The sequence below is a fragment of the Carcharhinus amblyrhynchos genome, chromosome 32 (genome assembly GCF_965287045.1).
Source record: "Carcharhinus amblyrhynchos chromosome 32, sCarAmb.v2.hapA, whole genome shotgun sequence".
Taxonomy (NCBI): domain Eukaryota; kingdom Metazoa; phylum Chordata; class Chondrichthyes; order Carcharhiniformes; family Carcharhinidae; genus Carcharhinus; species Carcharhinus amblyrhynchos.
The window spans coordinates 18,933,752-18,950,012 of NC_137355.1; the positions used below are offsets into that span (position 1 = coordinate 18,933,752).

At 44.7% G+C, this 16,261-nt stretch overlaps 1 protein-coding gene across 9 annotated transcripts in view; it reads left to right on the forward strand.

Annotated features, from left to right (window-relative positions):
* peak1 (pseudopodium-enriched atypical kinase 1) overlaps nt 1–8,307 on the forward strand; it is a 218,879-nt gene extending 210,572 nt beyond the window's left edge. For all 9 annotated transcript variants that reach the window (XM_080216215.1, XM_080216213.1, XM_080216212.1 and 6 more), the window contains one exon: nt 615–8,307. In XM_080216215.1, the coding sequence (XP_080072341.1) occupies nt 615–1,736 (1,122 nt within the window). In that variant the 3' untranslated portion in view covers nt 1,737–8,307. The remainder of the gene's footprint in view (nt 1–614) is intronic.
* Nucleotides 8,308–16,261: the final 7,954 nt, after the last annotated feature.

Sequence of the window (16,261 nt, forward strand, 5' to 3'; positions counted from 1 at the left end):
TCAGGATTGAAAACCTAACATAAGTCCTTAGCTTATCTTATCATTTAGAATTTCACTGTAAATATTCTGGGAGTCCAAAGCCAGGGGTCATCAAGATAAAACAGTCATTCGTAAAACCAAGAAGGGAATGTAGGGGAAGTGTCTTCACCCTGAGAATGTAGAACTCGCGACCACTGGAGTATTTAATGCAAATAATATTGATGCGATTAAGGAGTAGTTAGATAAACCCATGAGACAGAAAAGAAGAGAAGAATACGTTTGTGGGGTTTGATGAAGAGGAGCTTACAGAGTATTGGTTGAATGGGCTGATTCTGAGTTGTAAGTTCTATGTTTGAATACTGTAAATGTAAACTACTCTTGTCTAACCTGAGAACCGTCACGTGGTAAAGCTCCATCTGGTGGTAGCAATATCTGGCTGCAGTCACAGTCAGTCAGTGACTGTGACACAGCTTATTTATTAGTCACAAGTAGGCTTACATTAACACTGCAATTAAGTTACTGTGAAAATCCCATTGTGATAGAATGGTGTGAATTTTTTGTGCTTGTCAAGAAAGATGCCCTCTTTCTTCCCTGCCCGAGCTGTAAGATTTTATCTTCGATCTTTTCTTTTCCAGATTTGTAAAAGTCAAGCGAAAGCGTCCCAGCAGTTGTATTACCACAGCCTGGCTGTAAGGCAGAGCCTTGCCGTGCACTTCAATATCCAACAGGACTGCGGACACTTCCTGGCAGAGGTCCCAGTCCGCATGCTGCCGTGGGAGGATCCCAGCTCCCCAGTATTAGAAGAGGAGGAAGATGAAGACAGCTCAGATGTTCAAAGTGCCACGAAAAGGAACAACTCCACCTCCAAGGGAACTTCCAGCAAACACAGGAGCCGTGTGGTGGTGATCACTCGAGAGGTTCCATACCAGACCGTTGCGGACTTTGTGCATGAATCCGCACCTCGGCACACTAAAAGCCCCGAAATCTACGAACGCCAAGTATGCTTGCTATTGCTGCAACTCTGTGCCGGCCTCAACCACTTAAAACCGCACCATGTTACACACTGTGACTTGAGGTTGGAGAACTTGCTCTTGGTGCGATGCCGACAAGGATCTTCAGGAAACTGTGAATCAGAGAACAGCAACCCTAACGCCCAACTGGCGCGGCTTATCGTCAGCAACTTCTCACAGGCCAAGCAAAAGAGTCAGGTGGTGGACCTCGAGGTCTTGCGGGATCAGTCGAGGCTGGCGCCAGAGATCATCACCATCACCCAGTACAAAAAGTGTGATGAGTTCCAAACAGGGATCCTCATTTATGAGATGCTGCACCTCCCCAACCCCTTTGAAGAAAACCCGGAACTAAAAGAGAAGGAATACACTCGAACAGACCTACCTGCCATCCCTAAGCGCTCTGTCTATTCCCAGGGGCTGCAGCAGCTGGCAAGTCTCCTCCTGCACCCCAATCCCTCCGAGCGCATCCTCATTTCAGATGCCAAAGTCTACTTGCAGTGCCTGCTGTGGGGACCACGTGATGACCTGCTCCAGACACTCAACTCCCTTAGCAGCATTGCCGAGAGAAATAGCGTACTGCAGAACTGGCTGGACCTAAAGCGGACGCTACTCATGATCAAATTTGCAGAGAAGGCCATAGACACCGAATGCAGTGTTAGCCTGGAGGTCTGGCTTTGTTGCCAGTACTTGGCCTTTGCTTCGGTAGAATCTCTCAGTCATATTGTGAAGCTCCTCCAGCTCCAGTAACCTGTGTGACTGCTGCTTGCTTTCCCTTCCTCACCCTCCCCCTCCCTTCTCTCTCTCTCACCAAATTTGGATTAATGTGCAATTTTTTGTAAATGTTCCAACTTTGTAAATGGCAGTATTTAAAGTGTATGTAATAGATTTCTACATTTTTGGAATGTGATGCCTACTTTAAGCAGCAAATATTTGTTTTTTTTCCTTTCCTAGGCACATATGCAAGCTTGTAACTTGCTCTTAAAATGGATGCTTGGATGTTTGTTGTTGAAGCTAGGACAATTTGTACGTTTACTTATATCATGCCTTGAAAAAAAACTACAGCCACTTTTGCTAAAACTGCATCACTGGGTCAGTTGCACAAAAGCCGATTGAGAAACGCATGTAATCTTAGTTTATCAGATCTTTGCAGGGCTGCGAGAGGGAAACAATCTGCAGTCAGTCAACTTGTTTTGCTCCAGTCTGTCTGTGTGCGGGCCCGTTATCCAGCGGGCTCCGTGGCAATCATGGAGAATTTGGAGCCTCCATGTTGTCCCAACTGAAACAAGGAATATTAAGGTAGGCAAACCAAAGTGAAAGAGTTGAAGAGGAGTTAGAGTATGTTGGTTAAGGATGCATGGTTAGAAATCTTACAACTCTAATTGTACGCTGGTCATCTCTCCGAAAGCTTTTCTGATAGCTACTCAATGTAATTTCATTTAACTTTAGACATGTAATAGAACTTGAGGGTGACCGTTACACTACCAAGAGTTACAGATCCATATAGTTTCTGACTCTACCAGTTTAATTTTGAGTTAATCTTTAATGAGAAGGAAAAACCATACATTAACCTCGCGGCAATGTGTTTTGCTTAATTTATTACTTGAGATGGTTTGAATTTAGATGGATTGGTGAATGTGGCATCATTTGAATGAAAGAGAGACAACTAATTGGTAGCAGTAGTTTCATTGGTATTTGTTTGGAAATATGTCAGCTAGTGTTCCCTTCTATGAACGCATGTTCCATAAGGTAGCTTATGTTTCATCAGAAGTAACTCTTCAAATGCAGATAACAAAAATAGATTAAAACTTACTCTAACTTATAAATCAAAGAACGAGTTTGATAAAGAAAACATCATACTCCAAACTTGGGGCCACAGCCTGGGCCAATCCAAGCTCCCCACAATTCCACATAGGTTCTTATTTATCGTGAGTCAGCTGGTCAGCTGACCATCACATCATTCTGTAATTGGTTCCATGGTTTACTGGGTCAGCTGACCCTTACATCTTGTTGCCATTAGTCACATTATATCCAGTTTTAGCAGCTGTCACCGGTTCCATTCTAACAGCTTAGAGCAATACAGTCCAAATGGTACCAATACTATACTGGAGGGGTATAAGTGACCCCAAAGGAATTGTACTTCCTGCAGAGGGTGAAATGGAAATAAAGAGACCAGCCTGGGATGATCCCTGCTTGCAGCATTACCAGTGCTGTGTTCAAGGTACGTGTCAACCTTCAGTTCAAGAGGCACGTAATCCTGAACTGCGCGCCCACGTTTTCTCCCTTGCAGCAGCCCAGCAGCAGCTAAATGTTGTCTGTACTCCTCACCGACCCTGTACTTTGAAGTGATTGAGTGTGAATGCAAAGATTTTCATGTATATATTTTTCATTATTTCCTCCTATTTAAAGGAACAGTTACATTAACATATCAGTATTACTTTAGCACAGCTAACTGATCAAAATATTTATGAACACGAAGGCAGAAGAGATGTATAAAGTTTTCTGCCATGTTATTAAAAGTTGAGGTATGGTTGTCAGTGGCTGCATGTGATATCATACTTGACTATCATAATTCTAACTAGTCCTGAGTAGATATGGTATGAGTTTTCCCTGGTGTGAAGCTGGAACTGGATTTCATGTACAATTGGGAACAGGATAATGATCTTTTTGTTTCTCAACCGACTGGAAACTGTCAAACTCGATCTCCATCTTTCTATGCTTCGAAACAAACTCATTTTAGTATGGATACTTAACGGTTGTTACATTAAATTATTTTGGTTCCTGCTTTATAAGAAAGCAATTGCAAAAATAAACAGGTTAATGAAACAAAGGAATTTCATACAAATGTTCGAAAGCTAATACTTAGATTCAAGATATTAAGTTCCACCTCTCTAAAGACCATATTTAAGCTGCGGACAGAATACATTTGTGCAGCAAAAAAATGATTTTCTATTCCTCTCGAGTCCCTCTCACAGAATGAAATTTAGGTTTTATATGTTTGACCTTCGTTCATTAACTTTATTAATAAACTTGCACACGCCAGATGCCAAATCGCATTTTGTAGTCTTCCAGATGTAGGTCCTTTGCAATCAGTCTGCTTCTAAAACCTACTAAGACCAATCCTTTTGAGAATTTTAACAACCTCCGTCTTACCTTCCCCAACTTATGAAGAATTCTTTGTGACTGTGCTTTCTCCTCATTGGAGGAGTTGCATATTGACAATGAGAGAATGGGAATATTTAATTCATATTGAATTCCAACCAAAGAACCACAGAATGCCCACAGTGCAGGAAGCGGCCATTCGATCCATTGAGTCTGCACCGACTCGCCAAAAGAGAATTCCACCCAGGCCCTCCCTTCTGCTCCTTCCCCCTGTATTTACCATGGCTAATCCACCTAACTTATAGATCTTTGAATGCTAAGGGGCAATTTAGCATGGCCAATCCACCTAAGCTATACATCTTTGAACACTAAGGGGCAATTTACCATGGCTAATCCATCTAACTTATACATCGTTGAATGCTAAGGGGCAATTTAGCATGGCCAATCCACCTAACCTATACATCTTTGAACACTAAGGGGCAATTTACCATGGCTAATCCATCTTATCCATATATCTTTGGACACTAAGGGGCAACTTAGCATAGCCAATCCAATTTCGGACTGCGGGAGGAAGTTGGAGTACCCGGAGGAAATTCACGCAGACATGGGCAGAATGTGCAAACTCCATCTTTTCCCTGTGGCTGGTCAGATCAATGGAGGTGTGATGAGGATTATCAGAATTTTATAGATGGTCTGATTATATAAAACCTAATTCTTGCTGTCAAGCTCTGTGTCAATTTATCATGTTCTATCTCTCTCCTCCCAGATTTGGCAAGCTCCCATCCTTCCTTCCCTCGAGCTAAACATCCCAAATGATGACAGAATCCCAGCTCTCCAAACTTTACTTTCTCATGCTGTCAATCACTGGTCTGACCTCTTTCTTGTATCATTCTCCATCTTTCTTCTCTAAACCCTACTTGTCTCTGTGTTTTCCTGAGGAAAGAACTCTCCTACTTCACACAACTGCACTTTCAGAATCCCAGTTTTCTCTGGTCTTCTATTCACTGTAAGATGGATGCAGCTACCAATCCCTTTTGCATGGCTGTAAGGATGCCATCCCCTCTGTTCCAATGATGCCACTTTCCAAACCGGTGCTGCTGACATGTTGTTCTTAATCGTGGTTTCCCACCCACTCTGGTTGACAGGGCTCTCAACCATAGGTCTACTCCGTCCCTCACAGATGCTGCCAGACCTGCTGAGACTTTCCAGCATTTTCAAATTGCAATATTTGCTGTGATTTGCTTTTATCTTACTGCTCATCCCCATGAAAACCATTACTCTCACTTTGCTGGATTGATCTCGCCAGATACAGCTCTGTTCCTTATGTCCATCAGTTGTGAACTTAAATGAACTCAATTTCCTGTTAAGTCCCCCCCTCCGCCCAGCCCCAGCCCTGATTGCTAATTTTTCTGTATGTGCTGGTTAGGTGCATTGGCCATGCTAAATTCTCCCTCAGTGTATCCAAACAGGTGCCAGAGTGTGCCCATCTTTCCCAGAACTGCACCTTTCCCAACAGGTTTGTGTCCTGTCGTAAGGCTTTTATCGAAGTCACAAATGACATTGTGACCATAACAAAGGTGAACTATCCCACCTGTCCTGTTTGACTTATCTGCAGCCTTTGAAATCAAATTATCTATGCTGTCCTCCTCCAGTGCTTCTCCACTGCTGGACTCACCTGGTTTGATTCCTGTCTATCCAGGAGAATCATCCACATTGGCTTCTCTTCTCACTCCCCCACTTCAACTCCAGTGTCCCCCAAGGATCAATTCTTGCCTTTTCATATTTCTTATGTCCACGTGATTTCCCCAGCTCTTCCTCACTTCCACCTGTGTCGGTCCCTCCACCATCTAAATTGTCAGACTGCTTGCTGATATACAGTATTGGATGAAATGTCCACAATCTAAGCATTGGAAGAAATCTAGTTGCTAGTTACCAACTTCATCCCTCTTCATGCCAGATTTCTGAACCAGAACCAGACTGCACGCAGCCTTAATGTAATATTTAATACTGGTGACCTTATGACCACATAGCCATGCCAACATCTCTATGATATCCACAACCTCCTCCGCTCATCTGCTGATGAAATCCTCATCCATCCCACTGTTTCCTCTAGATTATTCCAGCTCACTCCTGTCTAGGCTTCCACAGTCCACCTTCTGTAATGCAAGATCATGTCCTCAAACTTGCATCTAATTCCCATTCACTGATCACCACCCCCGCCCCCATGCTTCTGGACTTACATTGGCTCCAGTTAGAAAATGTCTCTGTTTTAAAAATTCTTGTCCTAGTTTTCAAATCTCTGCATGGCTTCTCTCTTCCCTGTCTCTGTGCCCTCTGCTCCAATTCTGCCTTCTTTGAGATGATAGAATGGTTAGCACTGCTGCCTCACAGCACCAGAAAACCGAGCTCAATTGCCGGCTTGGATCACTGTCTGTGTGGAGTTTGTGTGTTCTCCCCATATCTGCATGGGTTTCCTCCCACAGTTGGAAAGATGTGCTGGTTAGGTGCATTGGCCATGCTAAATTCTCCTTCAGTGTACCCCAACAGGCACTGGAGTGTGGCAACTAGTGGATTTTCAGAGTAAATTTATTAGTGTTAATGTAAATTTACTTGTGACACTAATAAATAAACTTCAAGGTGCCCAGATCCTAACCACTAGAATTCCCTTCCAAACTTTATTTGCCTCATCTCCCTCTCTCATCTAAGATGCTCCATAAAAGCTATTTCTTTGACCAGGATTTTTAGCACCTGCCCTTTTATCTCCTTACGCAACCCAGTGAAACCTTTGTTCTGTTACACTCCAATGAAGCACTGTGGGATGTTTTTATGATATGAAAGGCGCTATAGAAATAAAAGTTGGTGTTTCTGTTTAAGAATGCGTACTTGCTTGTGTTTACACTGTTGAGGAATTTATTCAGTAGAACATTTCCTACCCGAATTCCTTCTTTGTAAATGCTACTGACTAAATTGGGGTGGGATTCTGTTTAAAGCTAAGTTCCTGAACTAGATGTTGCATTTTTCCCCCCACATTTATTCCTATATTTGGTTGCAAGAGTGTTCAGTAACCCTTTACGTTTCAAATGAATTTCATAATTTGCAAACAGGATTCAGACATGATCCTGCACTCTGTTTTGATCCCAAAACTTATTCGAACTACGACCATAGGTAAAGGCAACCCAAATACTGGTTGTTAGTAAGTGAAGTGCCTGATTATAGTTAGTAGATAGACAACAGTATTAGACAAGAAAAAGCACATAGTGTAACTCTTAGAATAAGTTTTTTGTTGTACAGAATGCCAGAGTGCATTGTTCTTCTGTTAAAAGTAGCCAAACTAGTGTTTACAAAGCCATTTATGTACTTTAAAATATCTGACTCCTTAAGTTGAAAACCTTGATGAATGTACTTCCCTGGTAGTCAAATGAGACATTGCCAGAATATCTTCCTCACGCAGCAGACAGTTTCAATTTACTAAACACAAGGGTTTCCAGTGTAATCAGGCGACAGGAAGCAGTTCTAAGTATCTGACTCAGTCCGGGAAAAATTCATACACCAAATATTGGAACAGTGTTGTAATAGTAAGTGCTGACATGCACCCTGCAAGTTTCAACATCTTAAACAGAAGGCACGTTAATTTTGTTTAGGTGGGTACTTGTTGACTGAGCTGGCTTTGGGTATTTTGCTGCATTTTCTGCTTTGGAAATCAGTGTCTTTGTTTCAAGAAATAGCACAATCCTGAGAGAGGTTGAAAATTGCCTTATTTTCTGTCCAGAACTGCCATTAATTTTGTCTTGAAGCAATTTGGGAGGGTTTGAGAGTGGTGCCTTTTTATAGCTGCCTTAGCTAATCAAACAATTCATTTGTGTGCAACTGACCCAAAGACTGCACCCTGGCTTTCTGTATTCTGTACTGCTGATGACAGGACTGTGTTTCTCTGCAAAAATGCAAGCCATCAGTATTCAATATCTGACACATAATCTTTTTGGATCTACTGTATTAAAATAATCTGTGTAATTAATCTGCAGCATCCTGCCATCCTGGAACTTGTACTCTGCTGCTTTGAGTGGTTGGTTGGCTGGCTGAAAACTGAGGTATGTGGTGTGAGTCGCATAACTTCAAAATGGGAGCTGAACTTCTATTCTGGTGTGATTTCTGTAATCATTCAGTTGTGTCACAATGTAAATGGTTATGTTTTATTAAAAGTGACAACTGTTCAACATTAGATAGGAGCATTGTGTTTTCAATGGATGGGCAAGTAGCCAAAGCATGTAGTCCTGTCTATATCCAAATGGGAGCTGAAGGAGTGATGATTTATGTAATCATTGAACAGGGAAGGCAGCCATTCAGCCTGCACTGTCCCACATCCCCGCAATTCCTTTCCCACTTCCCTGATCAACAGTGCATTCTAAATCCTCAATGGAACACCAAAGGTCACAGATTTGCATCCTCTGGTTACTCATCTTAGTTACTGGAAACAGTTTCTCATCCAAACCCTCATGATTTTAAACACGTATCAAATTTCCTTTTAGCCATCTCAGCTTGAAGTAGAATAGTCTTATTTTGCAAATCTTGAACTATTCTGATAAATGTCTTCTGTACCTTCATATGCTTTAAAGTTTGTTTATTAATCACAAGTAGGTTTACTTACACATTGCAACAAAATTACAGAAAATCTCCTAGTTACCATACTCTGGCACCCGTTTGGGTACATGGAGGGAGAAATTAGCACGACCAATGCAGCTAACCAGCACGTCTTTCAGACTGTGGGAGGAAACCCGAGCACCCGAAGCCCATTCAGACATAGGGAGAACGTGCAGACTCCACACAGATAGTGACCCAAGCTGAGAATTGAACCCAGGTCCCTGGTGCTGAAAGGCAACAGTGCTAACCTCTGTGATACCCCACTGGACATAGAATGAAAAAGTGCCTGCCAAACTCTCAGTCCCAGATGTTTTGTATCCCCTGACTACCATCTTTTCTGCTAAAACATCTCTCGCTTCTGGGCCCTAGATTTCATTTCAAAGTCCAGCAGCTTATCTTGAAATCTGAGGCATCTACAAATTTTGGAACTGTTCTGCATCCCATCATTACTGTATATCCAATGGCACAGTTCCCAGTACCGATCCCTGGGGAGCACTTCTCAAACATTCCATTTAATGCTTTATTGCATTTATGTTGCAAACAACTGTTTGAATAGTTTATCAACTTTTGAGGGAGGAATGTTGGCCCAACAATCTCTGATGTTTCAACTTGAATTAACACTGAAAATGTGAAACTTTGAACACTGAGCTCTCCCTCTTGGGTTGCCTGCAGCACTGGCTTAGTGATCAAGCTTTGTTTCCTAGACATAAACAAAAGTTTGGAGGATTGGCAGCCCTTGATGAACAAGACACTTGAGACTCTGCCGTGAGTCAGAACAGGGTTAACCAGCTGTGAGGGGGTCTGGGTGCTTCTGAGTGAACAGGGAGGAACTCTGATGCTAATATGTGGGTTGCTCACAGAACTTAGTAGAAAAAGTCTGCTGACAAAGATGATTCCAAATATATTGCCACCTGCCTCAGTGCTGGCATCTGCATTCTGGGGAACAGGAGTGAGTTGAAGCTGGAAAGTGACTTGCTTCAACCAAGGTGTGTGCATGATATGCTCCCAAATCTATATTTTTGCTCTTGTCTGCAAAAGGTACAGTTATTTCCCAATTATTTCTTCTACACACCATATATTGCACTCTAGGGAAATCAGAATCTCTACAGTATAGGAGGCCATTCGGCCTATCGAGCCTTTACATTTACCCAGCTAATCCCCCAAAACTAGGGTCAATTTAGCTTGGCCAATCGCCCTAACCTGCATATCTCTGGACTGTGAGCAGAAACTGGAATTTCACGCAGACGCAGGAGAACGTGCAAACTCCACATTGACAGTGACGCAAGCCAGGAATTGAATCTGGGTCTCTGACACAGTGCTAACCACTGCCACCATGCCACCCCATGACTGGCACAGACCTACTTTCTGACCTTCCCCAATTATAAAATGGACAAATGGAGTTTTGGCAAAGTGACTCTGAATTTTACCCAGTAATTCAAAACTCGCCCACGAGCCTAAGAAAGCCCAGGTAAGTGACAACAAATGCAGAGGTAAGTGTTGCAGCACAGGTTTTTAATGAAGTGTCACATTAATACAGAATGCTTTTAAAAAAATATTTATCTGAACAGAATTTTACATAAACCAAACCAATTTTAAACTGTACAGTCTTTAGACAAAGTAGTTAACTAAACAAACATTGTGAATGTTATGGGGTGTGTTTACGCCCAAAACATTTTTAAAATCTGCTGTGGCTTGCTTTACAACTCAGTAAGATTGAAGAATAATTCAATATATACACACAAATTGGAATAATCTGAATGCATATTCTAATATATAATTTTCTTAACACTCACTGCTTGTTAACAGTAAACATGGACACCTTTGCAGTCAGGTCTCACAGTACACAAAAGAAAGACAATGCTGCCTCTACTCACATTAGTAGTAAAGAAATTTGTAAAGATCTGAAATGGTAAAACTCAAATCCTTAAAAGTTGAACAGCTGCCAGTCTAAGACAGCTTAATCATGAATTACATTGATTATACCGTGATTAAATATTTCAATGCATGATGCCATGAAGACATTTTAATTGTGTTGTCACTGATGGTGAATTGGAACTGTGAATAACAACTGTGCAATTAGATTTCATGCTTCCAAACTTTTGAGAATAGGACTCGGAATATTTATTGCCCATCCCTAGTTAAACCTTAGAACTCCTACAGGTGCAAAGTCCTGTCTGAAGTCTGCTTTGCCAGCCCACTTCAAAGACTGGAGTCAAAGGTTAGACCATACAAAAAGCAAGCTCCCTTCACAAGCTAGTGAATCAGTTGGGATTTTTAAAAAGAATCTGGCATTGTTGCAGTTGTCACTAATGGTGCCACCAGATTTATTCAAATTAAATTTCACAGCTTGCACAGTGGTTCAAATTCTCACTCGGGAAGGAACAGAGATGTGAAATACTGGCTGTGGGAACTGACAAAGGGTGAATTAAGAGCTTTGTACAACACACAGCCCTCGTGGTAGCAATGCGTTAACCTAGTGCCAACACTGAACAGACACCCATCTCAAAGATCACCTATCATCAACACAAAGCCTAGTGGGTTCAGAGCTAAAATAAAAGGTGTGTACATTACCAGTCCACTAGTGTCACACACAAAGACTTGGCTGCCAAATGTTGCGGGAGCTATACCATCTCTTATGGTTTTGTCGTCCTCCTCCACAATCATCTGGCAGTGTTCAGCTGAAGAACTCCAGTCTGACATCTTGGATAAAGCCATGCACTGCGGAGATGGGAAAGGCCAGCAGCATCTGGAGTGGGAAACTATTAGTGAAAGGGTGGTGCAGCGGGTCCAACTGTTCGTCTGGAGCTTTCCTGTTCTGTTAGTCAGCAAGAACCGTTCAAGTGTTAAGAAAGCCAATTCACATTCTGCACCCGTTTGAAAACAAACTCCACGGCTGAACTCCCACCGCTCAAAATCTCCTGGCTCATGGGTTGGCACCATGGTGCGTGGGAAAGATAGAGTCTGCACTAGCCGGAGCCATGCCATGGGGGACGAGGATGCCCGTTCACCCTCTCCGCAATGTGAAGACTGGTCTGAATGCTCGTTCCAAGCTGAGGGTTTGCTCATCCAGCCATTACAAAATATATAAAGAACTGATAATGTGACAGTGGAACAGTCCCAATCCTGTTTGTGTATGTGTATTTTTTTGGAATAACTAGAAGAGAATACAGTCAACCTCACACAAGAAAAACAAGGAGGGCGAAGAGGTGGTGATTTATCCCAGAAGTGGGAGGAGGAGAGAAAGAGGGGGAATAAAAGCAGCTTCACTCCAAAGGTTTGCAGCCTCAGTCGGTTATGAATACCAGCTCCTCTCTGCGGTGGGAGGTTCCTGGAGAGGGAGGGAAGGAGGCGGTGGTTCATGCAGTGGAGGGGGAGGGAGCCGGCGCCCAGGGGGAGGCTCCAATGCAGAGACCCCGGCCTCTCCCCCTCCGCCCCAGGGGAGTGGGGGAACTCCATCCCTTCAGCCCACCGTCACCTCGTTCCCCGGCACTTGCTCCAGCGGCTCTGCATTTTCCAGCTGCGGCCCCGGCTCAGCCCCCGGCCTGTCCCGGCAGCGGCACTCCCGCTGTAGCCTCTCCAGCTGACGGGATGTGGCCTCCAGCGCCGCCTCCAGCTGGCGGCTCCGTTGCCGTAGGTGGTCGTTCTCTCCCTTCAGGCACGCGATGAGGGTGCGGGCCACCCGCTGGCTGGAACTGCAGCGCAGCCTCATGATGGCCTGGACAGCCGCCTGCTCCCAGGAGCCGCTGCCGGCCGGCGCCGTAGGGGGAGGCGGCCGCCAGGGCCTCGGGCTCTCCTGCTGCTTCTTGCGGGCCCGCGACGCCCGCGTCTCCCGGCCCCGCCGGTACTCACTCTCGCCAGCCTCCCAGCCCTGGGACTCGGGCAGCAGCAACGCCGCCTGCTCAGCCCGCGGCTTCTTGCGCAGGCCGAGGCCCAGCAGTAGCGTCCCTTCCTCTAGGTGCACCGAACAGACAGCGGCGTCAGGCCCGGGGTCGGGGCCGGACAGGAGGCGGAGGCCGCGGCCCCGCAGTGCCTGCAGCCAGCGGCCCCGCTCGTCCCAGCCGCTCGGGAAGTTGTAGAAGCAGAAAGGCTCGAGGCACGGACACTCGCGGTGAAGCTGTGGCCAGTGCTGCTCGCAGGCCGTCTCCCGCCAGCGGCTCAGGACGCTCTGGGTGTTAGTGCAGCCGCGGACAGCGCAGCTCCGGCTGTCACCCTCCTGGGAGGCCATAGCCGGAAGCGGAACTGCTGACCGCTGACCTTCCGGAAGCGGAACTGACGCCACCGCAGCCTCGTTTCCCCCCGCCTGTCAGCAATGACGTCACGTCCAACTCGTGGCAAACGGAAACTGCGGCCTCGCTCCCTCAGCGTCCGGAAATGACATCAAAATTGAAGGCCGCGCCCCCCTCGGGGACAGGATATGACGTTAAAGACGATGGCCAACACCGCCTATCAACAGGAAGTGACCCCAAAAGGCACGTCCCGCCCCCGCGATGGTTAGAGTGACTCAAGGAATTAAGGCCCCGCCCGTTAACGCAGGAAATTACGTCAGAAATGGAGTCCGCACCTCCTCAACGAGTGGACGTGACTTCAGAGACGATGGATCCGCCCCCTACCAACAGGAAATGACCTTAAATACCCATGCCCCGCCTCCGCTATAACTAAAAATGGCTTGAGGCATTGAGGCTCCGCCCTAAACTCAGGAAATAACATCCGAATTGGAGGCCACACCTCCTCAGCAACCGGAAATGACACCGAGATCTCGCCCCTTACAACCAGGAAATGCGCCACTCAGGGTTTTTTCTTTCCCAGGAATCTTCTTCGGATTTTCCAGTTTCTAAATTCAACAGAATTTAAACTCGTCCTAGATGTGATGCTGGAGGATGTATCACCTGACCTCCCATAGTCCCGCCCACTCTGCTGTTTCCCCCCTTCCCCCATATCCTTCAGAATTAGCGATAAATGAACACAGCTTCCTCAGCTCTGAGTCTGTACACAAGTTGGCATTTCTATCCCAATTTGATATGGTTCCTCCCCAGTATTCCTCCTTAAATAAGGTTTAAAGTTTATCTATTAATTTCACAAATACAGACAGTAAGGTTGGGATAGAGGGATATGAGCCAAATGTGGGAAATTGGGACCAGCTTCGTGGTTTAAAAATTAAGGGCAGCATGGACAAGTTGGGCCAAAGGGCCTGTTTCCATTGCTGTAAACTCTATGACTTTAAGTAGGCTTACATTAACACTGCAATGAAGTTACCATGACAATCCCCTAGTTGCCACACGCCAGTGCCTATTCGGATACATCGAGGGAGAATTTAGCATAGTAATGCACCTCCAACCAGCATGTCTTTCAGACTGTGGGTGGAAACCAAAGCACCTGCAAGAAAGACACGGGGAGAACGGACAAACTCCACAGACAGTGACCGAAGCCAGGAATTGAATCTGGATCACTGATGCTGTGAGGTAGTGGTGCTAACCACTGTGCTGCCTCTTAATTTTCAATATTCCCTCTTTGATGGGGAGACTCTTTATTGGGACGTGGCATGGCATAGCTGAATGTAAATTTCACCATCTGCCATGGTGGAATTCTAACCCAGGTCCTCAATACGTTACCCGGGGTCTCAGGGTTACTAGTCCAGCAACAATACCACTACACCACTGTTTTCCCTAATGGCATGAGGCATAGTGGGTATTGTCACTGGATTCCTCATCCAAAGACCCGGGTAAAGCTTGAATCCCACCACAGCCGTCAGTGAAATTTGAATTCAACGAAAATCTGGAATTAAGAATCTACTGGTGAACGTGAAACCATTGTCAATTGTCGGGAAAACACATTTGGTTCACTACTGTCCTTTAGGGAAGGAAATCTACTGTCCTTACCTGGTCTGGCCTACAAGCGACTCCACAGTCACAGGTTGACCCTTAAAATGCCCTCAGTTCCAAGGCAAATAATGATGGGCACTGAATGCTGGTCCAGCCAGCGATGCCCACACTTCATGAATGAATAGAAAAAGAAATTGCACAATTTCATTTCAATGACCTCAATTGAATCTGCACCACATTCTCTGACAGTACGCTCCAAATCGGGGCGTGTGCTTGATCCTGGACCGGTAGACGGGCACCGCAACAGCTCGGTGACTAGCACTGCTAGCTGTGCAGATACATGGATTTGGGCCTGTGTCTGTGGGAGTTTGCACATTCTCCCTGTGGTTGCATGGGTTTCCTCCGGGCGCTCTGGTTTCCTCCCACACCCCAAAGATGTGCTCTTAGGCTGATTGGTTTTACCAAATTGACACTATTCTCCCCTGAATCTGGCTAAGTTAGGGGTTCCGTTCATAGACATGTAGGGTAGAATAGGTGTAGGGTGATGCGGCGGCGGTGGCTCGTTGGGCCGAAGGGCCTGTTTCCCGTGCTGGGTTGTTCTTTGTTCTTTGTTCTAACCACTCAATCCTTAAAAAAGGGTTTTTTTGATATCACATTCGATTCTTTGCCAATCATCTTAAATCATTATCATCAGGTTATTGATTCTTCTACAAATAGAAACAGTACTTCTCTATCTACTCTGTCCATATTCCTCCTCTTTGAAATCTCCTAATACTCTCCAAGAACAGCTCCAGTCTATCCAATCTATCCACATGACGGAGGTCCTTCATTCTTGAAACCACATTTTCACAAATCTGTCACCTCTGATTCATTTATTAGTCACTATATATCAGTGTTCCCTGGTGCCCCACCCTTCTGCCAATGGTAGTAATCTACTCTGTCCAGACCCCTCAAGATCTTGAACACCTTGACCAAGGCTCTCTGTCTTTGAAAACAATCCTAACCTTGCAAAGGTATCTTCATAGAGTCTTTCATCCCTCTGAACCATAAGTAAACATAAAACCCATAATTATGCAATTATGGTCCTATCATATATGAAACTGATCTTTCTCGTCACACTATTTGTATCTGCAATAATATATTCTGCACCTTTTCCTTTCATTCTCCCCTAAGTAGTCTATGAACGGTATGCTTTGTCTATACACCACACAAGAAACAATACCTTTCACTATATCCCAATACATGTGACCATAATAAATTAAATCAAAAATTCAATAAATGAAAATCAATTGTTATAATGCCTCTGTGAAGTTTCTCCTGGCAAAGTCTTGGAAATTTATCTTTAAATAAAAAATGGAAAGTGCTAGAAAAAGTCAGGGATCTGCCAGCGTCAGAGAAACGCAGTTAATACTTCAAGGCCTTACCTTTCATCAGAACTGGGGGGAAAAACATTGCAATGTGATATTGTTGAAAGCTTTTTTTATTAGTGTCATTATGCTTACATTAAAATACAGTTATTACTGTGAAAATCCCCTAGTTGTCACACTCCAGGTGCTCTGAGGGAGAATTTAAGCACGTTTTTCGGATGAGGGGAGGAAACTGGAACACCCGGAGGAAACCCATGCAGACACGGGGAGAATGTGCAGACTCCACACAGACAGTGACCCAAGCCGGGAATCAAACCTGCGTCTCTGGCGGTGCGAGGCAGCAGTGTTA